At 35.6% G+C, this 19,637-nt stretch overlaps 1 protein-coding gene across 1 annotated transcript; it reads right to left on the bottom strand.

The window, feature by feature from the left end:
* Positions 1 to 4,238: 4,238 nt before the first annotated feature.
* LOC113300098 lies at positions 4,239 to 7,809 on the bottom strand. The gene is made up of 2 exons (XM_026549277.1): positions 7,564 to 7,809; positions 4,239 to 7,394 (listed from the first exon to the last, which is right to left on the bottom strand). Exons 1-2 carry the CDS (start codon positions 7,688 to 7,690, stop codon positions 4,513 to 4,515), a joined length of 3,009 nt encoding a protein of 1,002 aa, XP_026405062.1. The 5' UTR covers positions 7,691 to 7,809; the 3' UTR covers positions 4,239 to 4,512.
* Positions 7,810 to 19,637: the final 11,828 nt, after the last annotated feature.

The following is a 19,637-nucleotide window of genomic DNA, read 5'->3' as shown; positions in this document are numbered from 1 at the left end:
GTTATGTGATCATCTTGTGTGAGTGGTTATAACTGTAAATTTCCCTAGTGATTGTCATAATTATCTTATATACACCTATAAATTGAAAAAGAGTCAATATCGTATTATAATGACTCTACGTGGGTACACATCGCGTGTGAGTCCAAATTATAATGACTCTACGTGGGTACCAAACACTTCTTATTTAACCTAACGTTTGAATAGCAAACCTTAGGTATGTGCCCTTGTACATGTCTTTAGAAGCCACAAACCTTTACCACTGTAAACCTTAGCCTTGAGAGATACTACGACACGTCTTGTGCTAGGAATGAGCCGTGGTACATGTGTCTTTAGAAGGAAACCCTAGAATTTATTTGTAAACCCAAGTGTAGGCGTGTGATAGGTGGGTCCTTCTCTTGTACTGATGAAATCCCTTCTGATTGAATCTTCACGTCTTTAATTCGTAGAAGTACTCATATCTCTTATAGTTATATCCGGGCCAAGATATAGTTGTGATCGAAGTGAAGATGTTGACTGTAACAAACTTGAGGAGATACTAGACATTGATATCCGGAATCATAAGCGAGCATCTCCAGCTATCGTTGTGAGGAATGAGTCCCAGTCCCCATGTGGTAATAATTTGTGAGTCATGTTTTATCAATCGTCTAAGAGTTTGATGCTTTGGTCACGTCCTGCTGATCTTCATGTGGTAATACTCGTAAGATATTTTCGTGTATGCTTCACAACACGGTTCCTGATTATTAAATACTAGGATGTGATATCACATCAGATATTTCTCATTTTCTCTCCATTTTCAAAAAAAAAACCTTCCTTCTCCTAAACTCTAAACCTTACCGTTTGAACTTCAAAGATCTCGATTATTTATTCTATAACGTAATCATTCATCAACAAAAACCTTTTTTCATGTACTCTGCCTTCAGGAGTTTTGCTTAACGATTTTATTCTTAATTTCGAGCATTTAGTTATTTGATTAATGTTTTGTTTTGTTCATTCATTACAAATTGTTATTTCCTTTGAGTCGTTGTGATCATTTGTTGAACCTAGGGAATTTCATTGGGCATATAGTTCCCTTGGAATATTGCACAGTACCTGTTCGACCAAATGTCTTTTGTTAAGTAAGATTCAGTATTGTATACGGTTCTCAGCTGGTTTTATTGAATTGTTTGTTGTTGTTCTTTGCTTTGGGATTGTTTTGTTTCGTTCTTTGTATCTAGATAGCATGACTATCAAATTTTACGGTAGTTATTAAACTAGATAAACTTGGGTTTCTTGGTTTCACTTTGAAAGCTTCTCTAGGATTGAAGTTTAGGGTCTTGTGTTTTTCTTTCCTGGAACTAAACTGAGGGACCATATTGTAGACTGCAATAGTGACTTCTAGAAGATATGTTTTATACTACATCCGTTTCTGCAAAAGAGATAATATCACTTTTTCATTTTGACCTAAAAAATAATGTCAAAATGAAAAATTGATAATATCCCTCCACCGGAGAGAGTATAATTCGATGTTTGATGAATAAAAACAATATTAGCAGATACAAGTTAAGGTTAAAAAAGTTGTATTCCAAGAATCTAAGGTACAGTAGAAACTCTATATATTAATGTTGTCAGGACCAACAAAAGTTATTAATTAAGCGAGATATTAATTAACTGATAAATTAATAATCATTAATTTAAAATATTAATTATTTTTCTTTAACTTATAAAAAAATTATTATTAAGTAAATATTTTCTAGATAAGATATTTAATTTTCAAAGCACCCTTCAATCTCCCAAAAGAAAATGCAGTTACAGGTTGTTGATTGATGAGAAATAATTGAGAGCGTTGTGGAAACCGATAAATTTGAGGAAGAAGATGATGAAAGTTCTCGCGAAACGAGATTATTAGAACGACAATCACATTGAATAATTTCTTGTTAAGTTATAAAAAACACTAGAAGTTCTTATGATGATAAGAAAAATTAAAGATGAAATTCATTTCAACAAAAAATAGAAGACCATTTTTCATACTAAAATCTTCATAAATCACTAATGTTATGAATATAATATATAACGCATTAGTGATTATGTTTTACATGGGGTCTACCCGGGCAATCAAAAATGTATTATCCTATAATTTTAGCGAATTTTTTATTTGGCACGTTGTCCCCGACTTGGGACCGGCTAATATATTATTTAAGAGAGTTTATTAAATAATCGAATATTAATTAAAGGAGTTTTTATTGTATGTTTATTTGTAAAAAATTAATTATTAATTTTCTTAATAGTCTGTGGTACTTTATCACAAAAGAAAAGAAAAAAAAATTTGTGGTAAGGATGGTTGTATATGTGGTTTTTCTTTATTTATTTTTTGGTTGATGTGTTTGCTTCTTAATTTTGGAGAAGCCGTCACAGTTTCATTTTGAAAATACAAGTTATGGTTAAAAAAGTTGTATTCCAAGATCTAAGGTATGTTTATTTATAAAATAAAAAGGAATTATTAATGTTCTTGATACTCCGTGGAACCCTACCAAAAAAAAAAACTTTGTGGTAATGATGGTTGTATATATGGTTTTTCTTTCTTTCTTTATTTTTTGGTTGATGTGTTTGCTTCTTTAGCTTTAGAGAGGTGGTCACAGTTTCATTTTCATATGGTAATTTCTACTTGCATGATTGTATGCGTTTGGAGTTTATTCTTAAAAACACATGATCTATGTTGGGATCAGAAATTTTTGTTCTTAATTGGAGTATTCTTATGGTGACGTTTTACTTCTTCTGGTTCGGCAAAGGTGGAAGAGAAGATTAAAAGGCAGAGAAAACAGCATCCGATATCAAGCTTGAGAAATTTGGTGTGGCCTCAAAGATCAAGGTTATCAAAGAGGTTAGACGAGTTTAGGATTGGAGGAGGCTAAGGAACTAGTGGAGAAGAAGCCGGTTATAATGAAGCAAGGAGTTACCAAGGAGGAGGCCGATGGAATTATAGAAAAACTCAAAGCTATAGGTGGTGTCGTGGTGATGGAATGAAGTAATCCACTGTTGTGACATATGCAAGTTCTTACGGGGTTTTCCAGGCATGATGTATGATCTTATGGGCAGGAAGCATTGAAAATTAAGAAATGCCATAACAAACAAATTTTGCTGTAACTTGGATGAGTTATCTATCCACCCACTAACATGAAATGAAGGTATCGGGAGAGAAGAATTTTTGGTTTTTTTATTTCTCCTGATTATGGTGACAAATAAAATTGCTGATCAAAAAAAAAAAAAAAAAAAGACGAATAAAATTGGTTGGGGAGTTCGGCTTATGTCTAGTCATGTTTTCCCTGGACTCCATGATGAGTTTTACTGGCTATTTCGGAACTGCGGAACTGTGTTTCGCTTCGTTTTTTATTTATCGCCTGATGAGTTGTGATCTGACATGCCTACTAAAAACTTCCCGATTTGCACGCTAGAATTGAACATTTGTATCGAAAAGAAAACAGCAATTTGTATCGATTAACTTGAGATACGGGTTGGGTTTCGCAGGATTCATGTCAAAAAAGATGCTCAAGTTCACTGGTCCAAGGCTCTGGAGCATTGGGATAAGATAGTCATAGACTCATAGATGAGCTAATGCAAAATGGATAAGATATATTCTCCTAGTAAGCTGATGTTGTGGTAGTCTGGCAGATCATCCTCGCACACTAAACTCATCAACTGGTTGGGCAAACATCGGTTTGTAGCGTATTTCTCAGTCGTCCAAGCAAACACCTGGTAAGACTTGAGAAAAGCTGAATTTGTATTGAAATTTTTTAATTAAGAACAAGAAGGGCCGTTCTCTAACAGAAGTAATCCCGAAACAAAATTAGGAGGGTGCCAGCTAAGCAGTTGTACCTCCTCTGGCAACCAAACTTGGATAACTTACCGGCATATTCATTTGCAAGTTTATGTTAGTGTACTTACAATCCCAAATTCCAAAAGGCTGGTACAAATTGAATATCTTAAACCACTACCTGTGCGATGATGAATTGGTGCCTGTGTGGTTGCGTTTCAATCTCAACGTCACTTCGCCAAACAGGAGTATGGGGCCAGTATCTGATCAGAATACATAGGTCCACATTTCTAGCAGGCACTAACCTTTGAGCCCTTCCGATCAATTGCCTATCTCACTAAAATTCATTTTGCACAATCATAAACTGAAAGAAACGATGATCACTTTGTTGGCTGCATCACCTGTCATCAATGAACTATCTAAAAACCAATTCGACCCGAGATTCAAGTAGATCACTAATTTATGCCACCACCACGCAAATAAATATGTATCAATGTAGAAACCCAGTGCAAACATAAATGTTTCCAGAAATAGAGGGAAAGGAAATAAACCTTTTGGAAGAAGGTCACTGGGGGCTCTAAATATTTGTACTACTACTAGAAAATAAGCAACATCAATCGCTTTCGGGGAAATACAAAACAGCATGACATGCTTAAACTGACCAACTATCAACGCATACTCGTGCCCTTGAGTTACTTACTTTAGACAATGAAAGATTAAACAAGCTACTGGGAAGAGGATGAATCTCCTTTGGTTACCTTCTGCAACAAGATTCTAATTTCACACTCTAACTTAGCTTTCATATCTGGTGACAGCTTATCCCCAGACATCTCCAGTGTTGAGGTCATCATCTGAAGTGTGTGCTTCATAAATTCCAGTGGACCTCTGACTTCGACAGGAGGAACAGGCATGGTTTGATTTGCTGGAGTAGCCTGATGAGAGTTACTATGCTGTTCAGAAAACCCCGGAAGATGCTGATGAGAGCTGGTTTCATTAAGACCGGGCCCTTTGGAAGTTGTGGAGGGATACTGGAGCCTATAACTAACCATGTTAGGAGGTCCAAATCTAGTGATCTTTCCTGAACTGGTGAAGGCGGCTTCTGCGTCGGTGCTGCTTCTGTAAAAAACTTGGGCCGAACTAGAATCCTGTAACACCTCGGTTTTCGACTCAATCAGAGCCCCAAACTTTTCGAACTCTTTTACTAGATCGCCTTTGGTTGGCAAAGGGACTCCTGAAGCAAAATTCAAAAGAAGAACTGCCCCCGAGGTTTGACCATTGGCTTCTTTACTAGGATTCGGCTGAAGATTTGCTGTTCCAGCAATATGATCAAATTCGCCGTTCGGGCTCTTCAACTTTTTCTCATACTTTCTTTTGACTCTCATCGCTTCACCATTAGGACTTTGCAACATTTTATCATCCACTGTATTCTTAGGCTCACTATCAGGACTCTTCAATTTTTTTTCATACTTCCTCTTCATTCTCAAGGGCTCGCCGTTAGGACTCTGCAAGTTCTCATTCTTAGTACTGACAATATTTGGATCACTATTAGGATTCTGCTTCTTCTTCTCATACTTTCTTTTGATAATCATTGCCACATTATCAGCACTCCGCAATGTTTTCTCATCCTTCAAATTGACTTCTTTCAAATCATTATCTGGAATCTGCGACATCCTCTCATCCTTCGTTTGCAATGTTTTAAGTTCTGGATCCTTGGATGTTTGGTGGTCAGCCTCTAATTGGTTTCCATTCTCATCACACTGTTCAGCCATACCGCCATTAAACATTAGGTAATTGGAGCCGTCATGATACAACGAACTTCTATAAATTGAAAAGAAGCCCTTAATTAAGCTGCAAGAAGGATTTTCCTTCAGATACATAGGATCCAAAGCTGCAGTGACAAACTCATAAAACATCTCATCTGACTTCTGTTCGGAAACAATCTTTTTCTGCTCAGATATCATGGAATCGAAAGACACATCGGGTGGAGCCTTGTGGAATGTTTCACTGCTACACTTAACAAGTGGACTAGACCCAAAAAGTTGGTCTATGGCCTTTTTCATTCTCCTCCCTACACGGGAACCTTTGGAACCCTTTGGGGTTTCAGTTACTGAATCTTCTGAATGAGACCATTGTTTACTTCCTTTGCCTAAATTTGTGTATGGAGGAGACAAGTACTTGCTCTTCTTCCTTTCCCTTGAAAAATGTTTAGCATTACTTCCTTCACCATCAGCAGTTCCTTCATTCGTGTCTTTATTCTCTACCATTTCAGAAACCGAATTTCGACTACCTAAATCACCATCAGCAATGTTACTGTCAGATTCAACCTCATCTTTCTTTCTCTTCCTGGACGTCAAAACTGATTTTCCTGTATCTACTTCTTCAGCAGCATCAGTCTCACCTTTCTCAGGTTCAACATCCATGTCATTCGCCATGATGTCGACCATTGTTCTTTGTTTTTTCTTCTGGTGCGACTTGTTCCCTGAAATCTGTGACCAGTTCTCTTTCGAGGTTTGGCTAATTCCGCGGATTGTTGGAGCAGCAAGCCAGTCTTCTTCAGGGTCTCCTGTTTGCCCATTAGACTGGCGGCTTTTGCTGGTCACCTCACTTCTAGCATTCTCTTCTGGGATTAGTTGGTTCATAGGTACTTGGCCGCAACTCCTTGACCGATTAAATGCCGCCAGCTGTCTCCGAAACACTATAAGTTCGAGCATACTGGTTGGAGAAACTACTATTTCTGCAATGTACCTAAGAATTGAAACAAACTTGGCAGGCTCGAAATGCATTTTTGAAAACTCATTAATTCGACAGTCCGGCACAACGACTCCACCCTTTATTCCTGGGTTCACAGCTAATGGTTTAACTATTCCAATCTGAGCTTCCATTGGAATACAAGAACAAGTCATCTGTGATTCCACAATTCTACCAATCTCGTTCAACACTTCCTTGACAGCGTTACGAAATTTCTTCGCTTTAGTTTGCATTATTATCTGATCAAAATTCTCTTCAAACGGTTTCAGTTCAGATGGTTTACACCAAGTGTAACTTTGATCCCCAAAGTATGCAACCAAAAGATGATCCTTTTCTTGATTCTTCAACGCAAAACTTGACGCATCTAAAGGATTGTAGATTTGACCAGGCCACCAATGTTGATTCTTTACTTTAGCCCATACAAAATCACCCACTGAAAACACATTATCTTGCACTAGCTCAATTTGTTTCCCCTTTTCTACACCCCCAGCACTCAAATCCTCTTTCTTTCCTCCACCTTCCTCATTAACAAAACCACTCTTTTGATGCTCCAACACCTGTGGTTGAGAAACAAGAAGCCGGTCATTCTTTCTTTCCCCAACTTCACTACTAGTATTTGGAATCTCCTGGATCACAGATTCTTGAATTACAGTACTAGTAGTAGTTGTCGTAGAAGCAGCAGCAGCAGCAGCAGAACCCTGAACTTGAACCACTAATGAAATATCTTCCCCTGAAACACTAACCCTAGTAACTCCACCAGAACCCGAAATTGTACTTCCTTCACCACCCATTGGTGCTACTACATCAAATAATTTAACCCCTTCGGCGATCCTATTATTTTCAACAGAAATCTTCGTCTCTACCCGAAAAAACAAAAACCAAAATACTTAGGGTTTATAAATCCTAAAATTATTTTCCTTTTATCTTTACAAATATAGCACGAAAAAAAAATCACTTAAAAAGGAAAAAATATATAATGAGATACACAGATAAAAACGGAAATCATAAAATTAGGGTTTCAGACTTACCAGCTGTTTCTTGTTCTTCCTCCTCCTCCTCGTCTTCTTCTTCTTGTGGTTGTTGAGTATCCCCACCTGAGGATGTTGGTAGCAAATTAGGTTTCGCTTTGAACAATCTCTTAAAAATCGAATTCATGTGAGAAGAGAGAGAAAAAAAATGAAAAATAAAAATAGAAGTTCTAAGTTTCGTTTCGTTTCGTTTTGGTGAATCAAGGGAAGGTTTTTTCTCTCATTCGTTTGTGGTTAAAGTTTTTATTTTTCAACAAACGAAAGAAACTGCGTGGAAATGGAGTTTTACCTGGGTATGGTAATAAATAGTACTAGTAGAAACCAAACGTACCCTCAATCTTATTGTGAATCAAGTGTGGCAGTATTTGTTTTTAAATTATATGGAGTCGCAGGGCCACGTGGTTTCCAACACTCGATTTGCTAACGAGTAGTGCTAGGTTGACACAAAAAAAACACCGGGGTAAATACCGTGGGAGGATCCAACGGCTGAGAGTAGGAATGCTCCGAGCATCAGGAGAGTAAAGGCTGCAGTGGGCCCATCACTGTCTCACTCGGTGATTCTTGCTGGATTCTCCCGCGGTATACTAATCATTTTCGTTTGCTAACACATAGGGATGTCTCACGTGTCAAATCCGTCATCTCTTTGTCTTTTTAGCGGACATCCTTAAATAAATATGGTTGTTATTGGTGAGTAGGTGGATAGATAGCCACAGTCGTTGAAGCCAAAGGTTGGATGAGTTCTCTTTCCATGGTGTGCTGTGACCGTGTAATGTCAAACCTTATAGGTAATACTATCAATTAATGATGCACGGTGCAGGAGAATAGGAGGCTACCCAAGACCCATCAAAACTGATTTTGGCCATTTGAAAGAAGTGAAAGCTATTGTCATGTCCAATTTTTCGGATTTTTCAACCTAAAATTCGTAGGCGCAAAATTTCGCATACGCGCTTTTTGACCATTTTGAATTGCCCTTAAAAAGCTGGCCACTGAAAAATAAAGTAAAAAATAAGGATTAGCTCATTAGTAGGATAGTCTGGGTATTAAGTTGAATTAGCCCAATATCATAATAAACTAATAAGGGGGAAATAGGTTTAGTCCAAAATAAGGCTGGACCGGTTGGTCCTTATCTATTGAACTAGACACATACTAGTTCTTCATTTATTTAAGTCGAAATTTAGAAAATACAACAATAACCTTCATGATCTATGATTTAGTCCGCGTAAATATTGATAATCTTACTCAAAATGATAGATGATGATGTCAGTAGTTTTAAATAATTTAAATATAATTTATTATTCGAACGACTTAAATTTTTCAATTCTATATATTTTAAAAGATTTACATAAAAAGTGTTTTAAATTTATCTTTTTCTCAAACAAACAAAAGAGCAATGCTCAGTCGAACTTGCAAGTGTTGTTATCTCAAGCTTGTTTGTCAAGTTTAGTTGATCAAAATTATATACTTGATTTCTAGTCTACTTATAGCTATGTCTCGGATTAGGATAGAATGTGTAGTTGAGCTTTAGACTTCACGGCATTCACCAATTGAAGATGAAGATCTACTAAGGAGCTTGGAGGAACTTCATCAACAAAAGATATGTGGAGACTAAAACTTATCTATCACTCAGAAGTTTATTCTATTTTATCTTCTAATGAGACTAAGTCGTATAGCTATATAGACTTTTACATTATACACATTTGATATTTCGAGCTGAGTTTATCTCGCGTATCTATTTATCAAAATATGTGTTGGAAGATTTTTGGTTTAACTATGTTCATCATTATTCTTGACGAGTTTAGTTAGAGACAATCTATTTGTTGGAAACTAAATATTAAGTCAAAAGATGATCATGTGAAAATTGACTTGAAACATCTTACATGATTTGTGCGAGACAATCATTTGATGTCGACTTGGAAAGTTTCGTATTGATCATTCGGTCACTTGATAATTACTTGCAGCTAATTGTTTGTGTGAGACAACTATTGTCGTATTCTAAGGATGTTTCAATGATTGAAATGAGAGTTTAGAACAATTAACTATGTCCGGATACAACATGGTATGCATACCTAGTATGCGAACTGTATTGTTATAATTCATGTCCGGGAACCTTGTTTGCGTACCTAGTATGCGAATGGTTCTACCTGAGTTGGGTCCGGGACGGATGTTCATGCACCTGGTTTGCGAATGACTGGACATGCCAAGGTCCAGAGCTGCTGTTTGTGTTCCTGGTTTGCAAAAACAGTGGTTCAGTTCTCAAATCGGTTAAGTATGATTCTCATACTCATGAACTAATATATTTTTGAATTAAGGAATGCAATCTTTGCAAACCGTGGCTTAATGTTCATGAATTGATTCTTGTATAAGTACTTTGTACGATTACGAATCAATTTGATTTTGTTTCAATTTGTTCATATATATTTCTATGAGATAGTGAACAATTGAACAACTCTATGTGAAACACAATTAGATTCGTTTGATTATCTTTTATGATTGATTGATCATCATATTTGATCTAGCAGTGTTAGATGAATATGGTTAAGAGAAAAGTGTTCATATGGTTAACTTCGGTTAACTGTTATTGAGCCAACTCAATATACGTGTTTAGGTACGGTTACCCATATCTAAATGAAGGTATATTTCATTTGTGTATAACAATCTAAGACCATCTAACGGTGGAGATTAATTGCTTTACCTCTAAGCAGACTTAGCTTGAACCTTAAATCAGGATTTTATCTAACGGTGAATATTGAATGCTTTGTTACTAAGCTATCTTAGCTTTGATTGTAAGCAACCCAGATTTGAAAGGTTATATAAGGGAGAACTCTAGCAACTGGAAAACCTAATCCCGACACCTTCCTGTGTCCTAGTTGCAAACTAGAGTTGATTCTCCTTTAACCTAGGTTTTTCCAAAACCATTATAGGTTAATGACTTGAAGACTTCATTTGGGATTCGTGAAGCCAAATCTAACTATTTTCTCTGTAGTTGCGTATTCTGATCTTACTTGTTTTATCGTGTTGAGTACTATCTTCACAAAACGATATAGTATATGTAAAACTGGAAATATAAGTTTTGCTATTGGGACCGGTCCTGAAAGACATCCCTATAGGGGTCGATCACGCTATAGATCCCTAATATAAATTGGACTACCAATTCCATTTATTTCTCTCAACTATGAAACAAGTTTCGCAAATCTACTTCCTTAAACTCATGTATTTTAACATAGTTTTCTAGGTAGGGAATCAATCCTAAGTTCATTACACAATCTAGTAACAAGTTACAAAGATAGTGTTTATGTCGTAATTACGAAGTTCAAAAGATAAGTGTTATACTTCGTAATTTAATATACATAAGTAGTGATGCAACTTGCATATTCTTCCTTCATACTTTGATCATAATGAAATGATCAAGTCTCTAATACTAGAGTTTCATATATACATATAACTTTGCATGTTATTTTTTCAATCTAAACGACATGAAAGTAACGTAGATAGAAATAGAAACAAGTCAAATTTTGTATTACTAACCTCCGACATAAGAATGATGTGTTCATTGATGTTGATACATTTTCAGATTCTTCAGGTTCTTCAGAGTAATACTTGTATGACTCAACATTTACAGACTTCCTAGTCTACCCTAATGAAGTTGACTCTAGTAATTATAATCAAGCGACCTTAAGTTTTGGAACTAAAATATGACAACCAAACTTGACATGCCAACGCTTGGCGGGTTCAACCGATCAATTCTCTAACATAACTTTATTATGCTTTAACAACTCATCTTGGATATTATTTTAGTTAAAATGATAGATAGCGATACAACCTAGGTATTAGATTTTATAGATCTGATCTGATATATCTCTCTTTCCCCTAAAAGAAGGAGTATCCTTTGATAAAGATACTGGATTTCAGCTAATGATCTAGGTGATATCTACTCCACATTTTCTGACTAGTTGACACTTCTAAAGTATGAGTATTTAATAATTATTCTCTCAAAGAATATTAGTCGTTAATTTAAGAGAGATAAAAGAGTTACTGCTGCTAATATAAGCACAAGTTTTCACACTAGGTGTATTCTCCACCATTTTCGAAAATCGAAGAGTTTTTTTGTTTGGGGTTTTCTTCGCTCTTTTTTGGAAACTTAAAAGCTTAACATTATATTAATATATCGTTTACTTTATAACTTGCAATAGTCAGTTATTATTATACATGTCATTAAGTGTGACTCGTAAATGGGGATAGTGAATCCATTTAGTCAGTCATGTCTTTTCACTTTCCTTTCCTTATATGTAAGAAATCTTGGATCTGCAAATTTATTTACCGTCCTTTCTTCTCCTCCATAAGCTCCGAGTTTAAAAGTTCAAACTTTTTCTTCAGCTTTTTTACGGTTTCAGAAGTTTTTCTTTCCCCTCATATCTTTAATTAGTGACATAAAGTGTATATGAATATATCGTTCCTCTTCCTTTCTGTAGAGGACAAAATATATCATCTACCAACTAATTGACAGATAAAGAGCTCATGTGTTGAAAAACTTATAAAGAACCTAAAGTTTTCAGTGAAAACCCGAGTTCAGATGAACTAACTGAAAACCTGAGTTCAGGTGAACTAAGTAAAGACCTGAGTTCAGCTCCACTAAGTGAATACCTGAAATCAAGACTTAAGTTAAAGATATGGAATCTGGACGAGAAAGTTGAGGTCTGAAGTAGAATGCCAAGGGCACAGATGTAGTTTAATTATTATTTGGTAACCGCCTTGAAAATTTTATAGTTACCCACTTGCAAAGAAAAGTGAAGGATCTCTTCTTCTAAAATTTCTTTCTCATGAGAAATAATGTAAACTCCTTGTAACCTAAAAATCCATTCATGGAAAAACACCAAAACCACCATTGTTGTAGATCTTTAACATCAAACCATGTAATTCCCGTGTTCGTTACAATCTGTAATTATCATTAACTTGTGAAAGGTCCAAAAAAGGCATCATCAACAATTAGAACAACAACAACATGTGAATGGATAAGGTACATGCAAATCAAGAACCAGTCATGTCTACTATATCCAAATTATTAATGAAAAAATAGAGAACTAATATATATACTAGATGTTTTTGAATCTTCTTGCAATTTCTCAAGTGTTATTCAATATTTGTTTCAACTTGTTCTTCGACAACTGATTGCAACTAATTCATCAACAAAACTTTCTTCTAGCTTCCGTTTTTTACCTTTTAATCTTGTTCTTCGACAATTAATATTTTTAGTTCATGCACAAATTATGTTATGTGCTTGAACTTGTTCGAATTGAAACGTAAATGATGTTTTTTCCAAAAAAAAAAATCCATTGAAATTGAACTTTTCTCCTGGAGATTTGTTTGTATTTGGCTGTGGTCGTGGTTTTAATAGATTATTTCCAATTTTAATTACGTTTTTTATTAGATTTAATCATGAATTCTGGTCGTAGGGGGTAGTAGTTCGTATGAGAGAAGGTGTTTTTGAACGGGCACTTTACTGAACGAGGGGGCTAAAGGTTGTTTTGAGAGAAAAAAAATATAATTTTTTTTGAAGCATGAATTTTATTTAACTACTAAAAGGCTATTATACCCAAAGATTCATCAATTACATATGGATTGGTATGTAGTCCATGAATCTCTAGCAGCATGACATTGGAGTAGAAAGTGAACAACAGTCTTTGGATCAGAGACTGATACTGGAATTGAGATGTGGCTATGGTTTTGAGTGGCGAATATCGAAAGGTCTTCGATCAATGTTTTCCACAAGAAAATTTGTACATTTGATGGACACGACAGTGTCCACAGGAAATTTGATGGAAGTAAAGGGTTTTAAATATTTAATCAAAGGTAATATGGTCTTTTTAAAATTTAGGTAGTTTCTAGAACAATTTAAGGTCATGAGAATAAATTTCTTCGTTTAACAAATAACCCTATAACCATGAGAATAATACCCATATTTTCCATGGTTGTCAGAATATTTCTTGCTGTTAAATAAATATAGTTTATCTATGAGTACGTTTCTAGAACAAGTTATTTTTTGTTTGAGATAGAAAAAACTCCACATGTTACATTTGAAACAGTGTGACCATAAAATTAAACTTCTTTGGGTGATTTCGTTCTCTGTTTCTCAGCCACATGCCACATGAAATAGATAAGAAGGCCATTGGGACCTTAGTCCCACATGCTTAGATGGAACTTAATTGGGTAGTTTATAAGTCAATGTGATCCCTCAATTTGTAGACCGGATTCAGAGTGGAGTTATACCCATGATCTTATGATGAGTTCGGGTCGGTACGCTAACATTTGGTATCATATCCAACCACCACCATCCATGCCCTCTCCATAGAAGGGGTGAGCTATAGATCCATGCCGCTCCATGGAAGGGGTGAGCTATATGATGGATTAAGGTGTGGTGCACCTACGTATGGGCATGGTTACCACCACATTGAATACTAGTAGTCCCGCTCTACAAAAGGGGTGACCTATAGGCTGGATTAAGGTGTGGTGCACATACGTTTGGGCATGGTTGACACCACATTGAATATTGGTAGTCGAGTGGAGCCGTCATAAGGAAAGGGCTACTGTTGGGCCAGTATCGATAAAGTGGGCTAACGAGGACGTTGGGTCTGGAAGCGTGATGGAATATTGGGACTTAGTCCCATATTTCTTAGATGGGATTTAATAATTCTTCCTTTCATTCTAACCTTTTCCTTTCATTCTGGTTATTAAACTTTTACTCAAAATTAAGTTTTAAAAGAATCTCTTGTTCCCATGTCTAACTAATTTTTTTTTGTGTTTTTCTCTATTTTTGCAGTGTGTTTCAATTTTAATGGCGTTTGCCGATTCAAATGAAGTGGTCATCGCGTTTGCTGTTATTGTTGTTCTGCTCGTTGTAGCAAAGGAATCTGTGTGTGTTGCGGTTTAAAATCTTATGGCGTTTGCCTTCTTCTTGGTTCTTCCAGTATGATTGCAAGATGCAGAAATCGGTTAGATCCAACCTAACTCAGCCAACCTCAGTTCGTTTCAAATGCTACATTAAAGTCCGCCTTTTTGTAAATTCAAAAATTCGAAATTTAAATCTTAGTTACCTTCTTTGGGGCATATTTACTTGCTCAATTCTATACCTTTCCATAACTGAATCGGTAAATATATAGGGAAAAATCAGATTTGGTGCATATCTTAGGAGAAAAATTATCTTCATATACCTAAACCTTAATCATGTTTTGAACCCTAATCCCTTATTGAATATATATTCCTGTCACATATTTAATCTCTTCTTAAGAAAATCAATCAATATTAGTCCACACTTTTCAATGGCTCAATCAAATGATAAGGCGGCAAAATAAGTTTCAAGTCTTTCTGACAAATTGAAAAACACCATCCTAGAAAGAAAAGGTTTATCGACTGAATTCATTCTTCATGATATGAGCTCTTTTCCGAACAAGAAAAATATGAAATGGAGATTTCCCTCATTGGGAAAATCATCACAGAAGGCAGTATCTCTGACAAGAAGGTTGAAAAGAATCTGAAACTTATGTGGGATTTCATTCCAGAAGAGGAAGAGGTTAGAGTCTTTGAGTTGGAACAGAACATTATGGTATTTACCTTCAAAAAGTGGGATCAACTGAATATTGTTTTTCAAACAAGGCCATGGAGTATTGATGGACATCTTATTGTATTTCATCACTATTATGCTACTATGAACTACAAGGATCTAGACTGGGAGACTCAAGATTTTTGGATCCAGCTGAAGCATTTGTTACCTGAGCATATGAATCAAAAAGAAGTGCATGACATGGGAGAAACTATGGGTGAAGTGAGAACTATTGAACCAAAATCAGGCTTGCCTCCAACTGGTGATGTATTTAAAGTCTGTGTCAAAGTCAATTTGTCCACCCCATTAAGAAGAGGAGCTTTAGATGTTACAGCTGCTGGATCTACTAGATGGATAAGGTTTTTTTATGAGAGACAACCTCATCAACTTTGTAAGGAATATTTTGTTGTGAAACACTCCAAAGCTAAGTGTGGAGATATTGCAGCTAAGTTGGTAGAAATTCATGGAGAACCACTAAAGTTTGGGAATCTCAAAAAACTAAGCAACAAGTCAAATATGCAGGCCAAAAATACAATTCCAGCTTCTTGTTCATATAACAAGAAGGTCATAAAGCATACTCCATTTGTTCCCCCAAAAGATGGTTGGATGATTAAGGGATTTAATGAAGACAACAAGGTTGATGAACTTGTTGATAAGATATCCTTAGAGGTTGAGAGTGCTAGGTTAGGTAAAAGGCAAATAAGTATTCCTACTCCTATGAACCAGGTACTCATGCAACTCAAGGATTCCACAACAATGATGATGTCCACGGTAGCAAATGAGCAAGTTTTTGCAAATCTTGAACACACTAGCAACACAAATGGATAAAACCAGGTACCCCTTAATTCTTTGTACTCAGATATTTCATATTTTTTCATTTATCAAACTACTTTATCCCTTCAATTTTATAACCACTGCTTTTTAAACATGAAATTTCTCTCCTGGAATATTTGTAGTTTTGGCAATAAAGACATAAGAAATCATCTGCAATCTCTAATTAGAGCTCATGACCCTGATATCATTTTCTTATCAGAAACTAAAATCAAGTTAAAAGAATGCAATTTCTTACATCTAGATTTAAATTCCCAAACATAATATTCCATAATCCAGTTGGCCAGTCTGGAAGTCTATGTCTTTATGTGGAAGGATGGTGTTGATCTTAAGATAGTGGATATTAACTACAATATCATTAACGGTCTTGTTAAGCTTGATTTTATATACTCTACTTCTTTGGTTTCTTTCATATATGGTGCCTTAAATAATAATGATATAAATGCTCACTGGAGTTATCTAGATGATATTAGAGTGAATCATCCTAACACTTGGATTCTTTTAGGGGACCTAAATCTAATTTTTGCTACTGATGAAAAGGAAGGTGGCAGTGCACCTCTTCAATCTAAACTTGATTATGCTAATGCTCTTTTACATAATAAAGGACTTCATAACATGCAGTATATTGGTAATCCCTTTACATGGACCAATAGGAGAGATAATGATGTTTTAATATTGGAAAGACTAGATAGAGCTTGTGTAAGTTTTGACTTCCATAACAACAATGAAAATGCTGGTCTTTATCATTTAACTGCTTTTGCTAGTGACCATTGCCCCATCTTGCTTGTAACATCAAAACTTGATAATAGCACCAAAAAACCCTTTAGAGTTAATAAAGCTTGGTTTAGTGACAATTATCGCTCTGAACTTATTAAGGCTAATTGGGGTAAACAGGTTTCTGAGTCTAATGCTTTGAAACTCACTAGGTACCTTTTTGATGCTAAACATGTGCTTAGATACTGAAATTACAACCATTTTGGTAATATTAACACACAAATTATTAAACTTCAGTCTGAACTAGTTATGTTAACTAGAAATAGAGGAATGCTAGACTTAAGTTATGGTACACTGCTGAAGAAGATTATTGGAAACAAAAGAATAGAGATGCTCATTTAAAACTTGATGATAGGAACACAACCTACTTCCATCAAAAAGAAAATTTTAGAAGGAGAAAAACCCAAATTGATTTATACAAAATAGGAATGGTGTGTGGTTATCTGAAGAGAGGATATAGCAACTGAACTTTTAGAACATTTTGCTAGTATGAGTAAAACAACCAATCCTGATAAGCCTGATGCTTACTTGTATAATGCTTCTCCTTGCATTACTATTGATGATGATAATATGCTAAGTGTTTCTCCACTCATGATGAAGTGAAAAATATTGTTTTTGAGATGAAACCATGGACCACTCTTGATCCATATTGTTTTCCTGCAGGTTTCTATCAGCTTATGTGGGATACAGTAGGTAATGATGTTGTGAATATGGTTAAAACCTTTTTTGAATCTTAACATATTTTAAAACAACTTAATCATATTTCATTACTCTTATACCTGAAACTTCTTTCCCTAAAAGTCCAGTTGATTTCAGACCTATTAGTTTATGTAATGTAGCTTATAAAATCATTTCTAAGTTACTTGCATTGAGGCTCAAAAAACTGTTGAATAAAATTATTGCTCCTACTCAAACTGCCTTCATTGTTGGTAGGTTCATACAAGACAATATTATAATAACTCATGAGATGGTTGATTCCTTGAAAAAAAACAAAAGCTAGAGATGGTGGCATTGCCATCAAACTAGATATGAGCAAGGCTTTTGATAGGGTAGAATGGTCCTTTTTGATAGATAACTTAAGAGCTCTTGGTTTCTCTGATGTGTTTACTAGAATGATTGAGCAATGCATCTCAACTGTATCTACATCCATTCTTCTCAATGGTGCTCCATGTAAGATATTTTATCCCTAAAGGGGTCTTAGGCAGGGAGATCCTTTATCTCCCTACCTCTTTATCCTATGTATGGAAGCCCTTTCTAGGTCTCTAAAATCTGCAGAAAATTCTCATCTTATTCATGGGTTTAAGGTAACCAAAAATAGCCCTGCTATTAGTCATTTATTTTTTGCTGGTGACTGTCTTATTTTTATTAAATCCAGGATAAGAGAAGCCAATCATTTTGCAATTATCATTGACCAGTTCAGTAAGTACTCTGGTCAAGCTGTCAATTTTGAGAAATATGTTGTTGCTTTTAGTCCTAAAGTTCTAGGTAATATCAAGATTACTATCTCTAGTATTTTGTAGATCAAAGGAATGGCTTTGCAGGAAAAATATCTAGGTGTTCCTCTTTTGCTACAGAGAGATAAATCTCAGTCCTTTGCTCATCTGATAGATAGTTACCAAAAGTATTTACCAATTTGGAAAAATACTTTTCTTGCTCCTCCGGGTAGGACTATTCTTACTCAATCAGTTCTATGTAATATGGCTAATCACCACTTAGCTGTATTCCAATGCTAAAAAAAATGTACTAACAAGATGGACTCTGTCCAAATGAACTTTTTTGAGGGTAAAAAAGAGTCAGGTGGGGGTATTTACCCTAAGAGATCGCAGGATGTGGCCCTTCCTAGAGCTTTAGGAGGTCTTAACATTAGAAGAACATATATTCTAAATCTAGCTCTCCTTACAAAGCTAGCATGGAGAATGGTTAATCAGCAAGATGATCTTTGGGTTCAAATTTTTTAGCCTGTAAATATTTTGGTTCTTCTAATCCCTTAACTGATGTTGTGTCTACTCAGGGTTCCTGGGTTTGGAGAGGCATTTTCCATGACTTGGAAATTGTTAGGAAACGTTATGTCTGGGAAATAAGAGATGGAAATTTTGTATCCATTTGGAAGGATAACTGGCTGCCTAGGAAATATGGATCCCCACCATCTACTAATTATTCTTCCAGTATGAGTCATGTGAGTCAACTCATTAATAAGGACACTAATGATTGGAAAATTGATACTTTGCAGGTGCTTTTTGATCAGACAATAGTCAAGGAAATCACTAGTATCAGGATTCCTTTCACTGGCAATGATAGATTAAGATGGAAGCCTTACCACAATGGTTACTTCTCTGTGAAGTCTGCATACAAAGTTATTTTAGATGATACTCTAATGCACCAACCTACAAGAAACAATTAAACATTAACTGGAGTTCTTTTTGGAGGGTTAAACTTCCCCCTAGAATCCAGCATTTTCTTTGGCTCCGTTTGCACTTCTGTCTTGCTACTAAGGATAGAATTGCTAGGTTTACTAAGCATAAAAACACTTCTTGTCTTGTCTGCAACAGTAATATTGAGTCTATGCATCATTTACTTATTGATTTCCCTGTAGTTGTGAGAGTGTGGAATTCTGTGAACCAAAATCTGCATCATACTATTAGTAATCTTGATTTTCATAACTGGCTTTGTTCCATCTTTAGCATTAACAATGCAGGTGTGCAGTTAGATCAGAGGGCAGTTGAATATGTTGGTTTTATAACTTGGTAACTGTGGAAAGCAAGGTGCACAAAAGTGTTTGATAATGTTCAGACAGATGATAGGATAATAGGAGGGAATATCATTAAACATTTAGAGGAACAGAGATCTTATTGGGCCGACCGAGCGAAGCAAGGGA

This window comes from Papaver somniferum, chromosome 7 (genome assembly GCF_003573695.1).
Source record: "Papaver somniferum cultivar HN1 chromosome 7, ASM357369v1, whole genome shotgun sequence".
Lineage (NCBI taxonomy): Eukaryota > Viridiplantae > Streptophyta > Magnoliopsida > Ranunculales > Papaveraceae > Papaver > Papaver somniferum.
The sequence above is the reverse complement of the archived record's forward strand: the minus strand, read 5'-3'. Positions and strand labels throughout refer to the sequence as shown.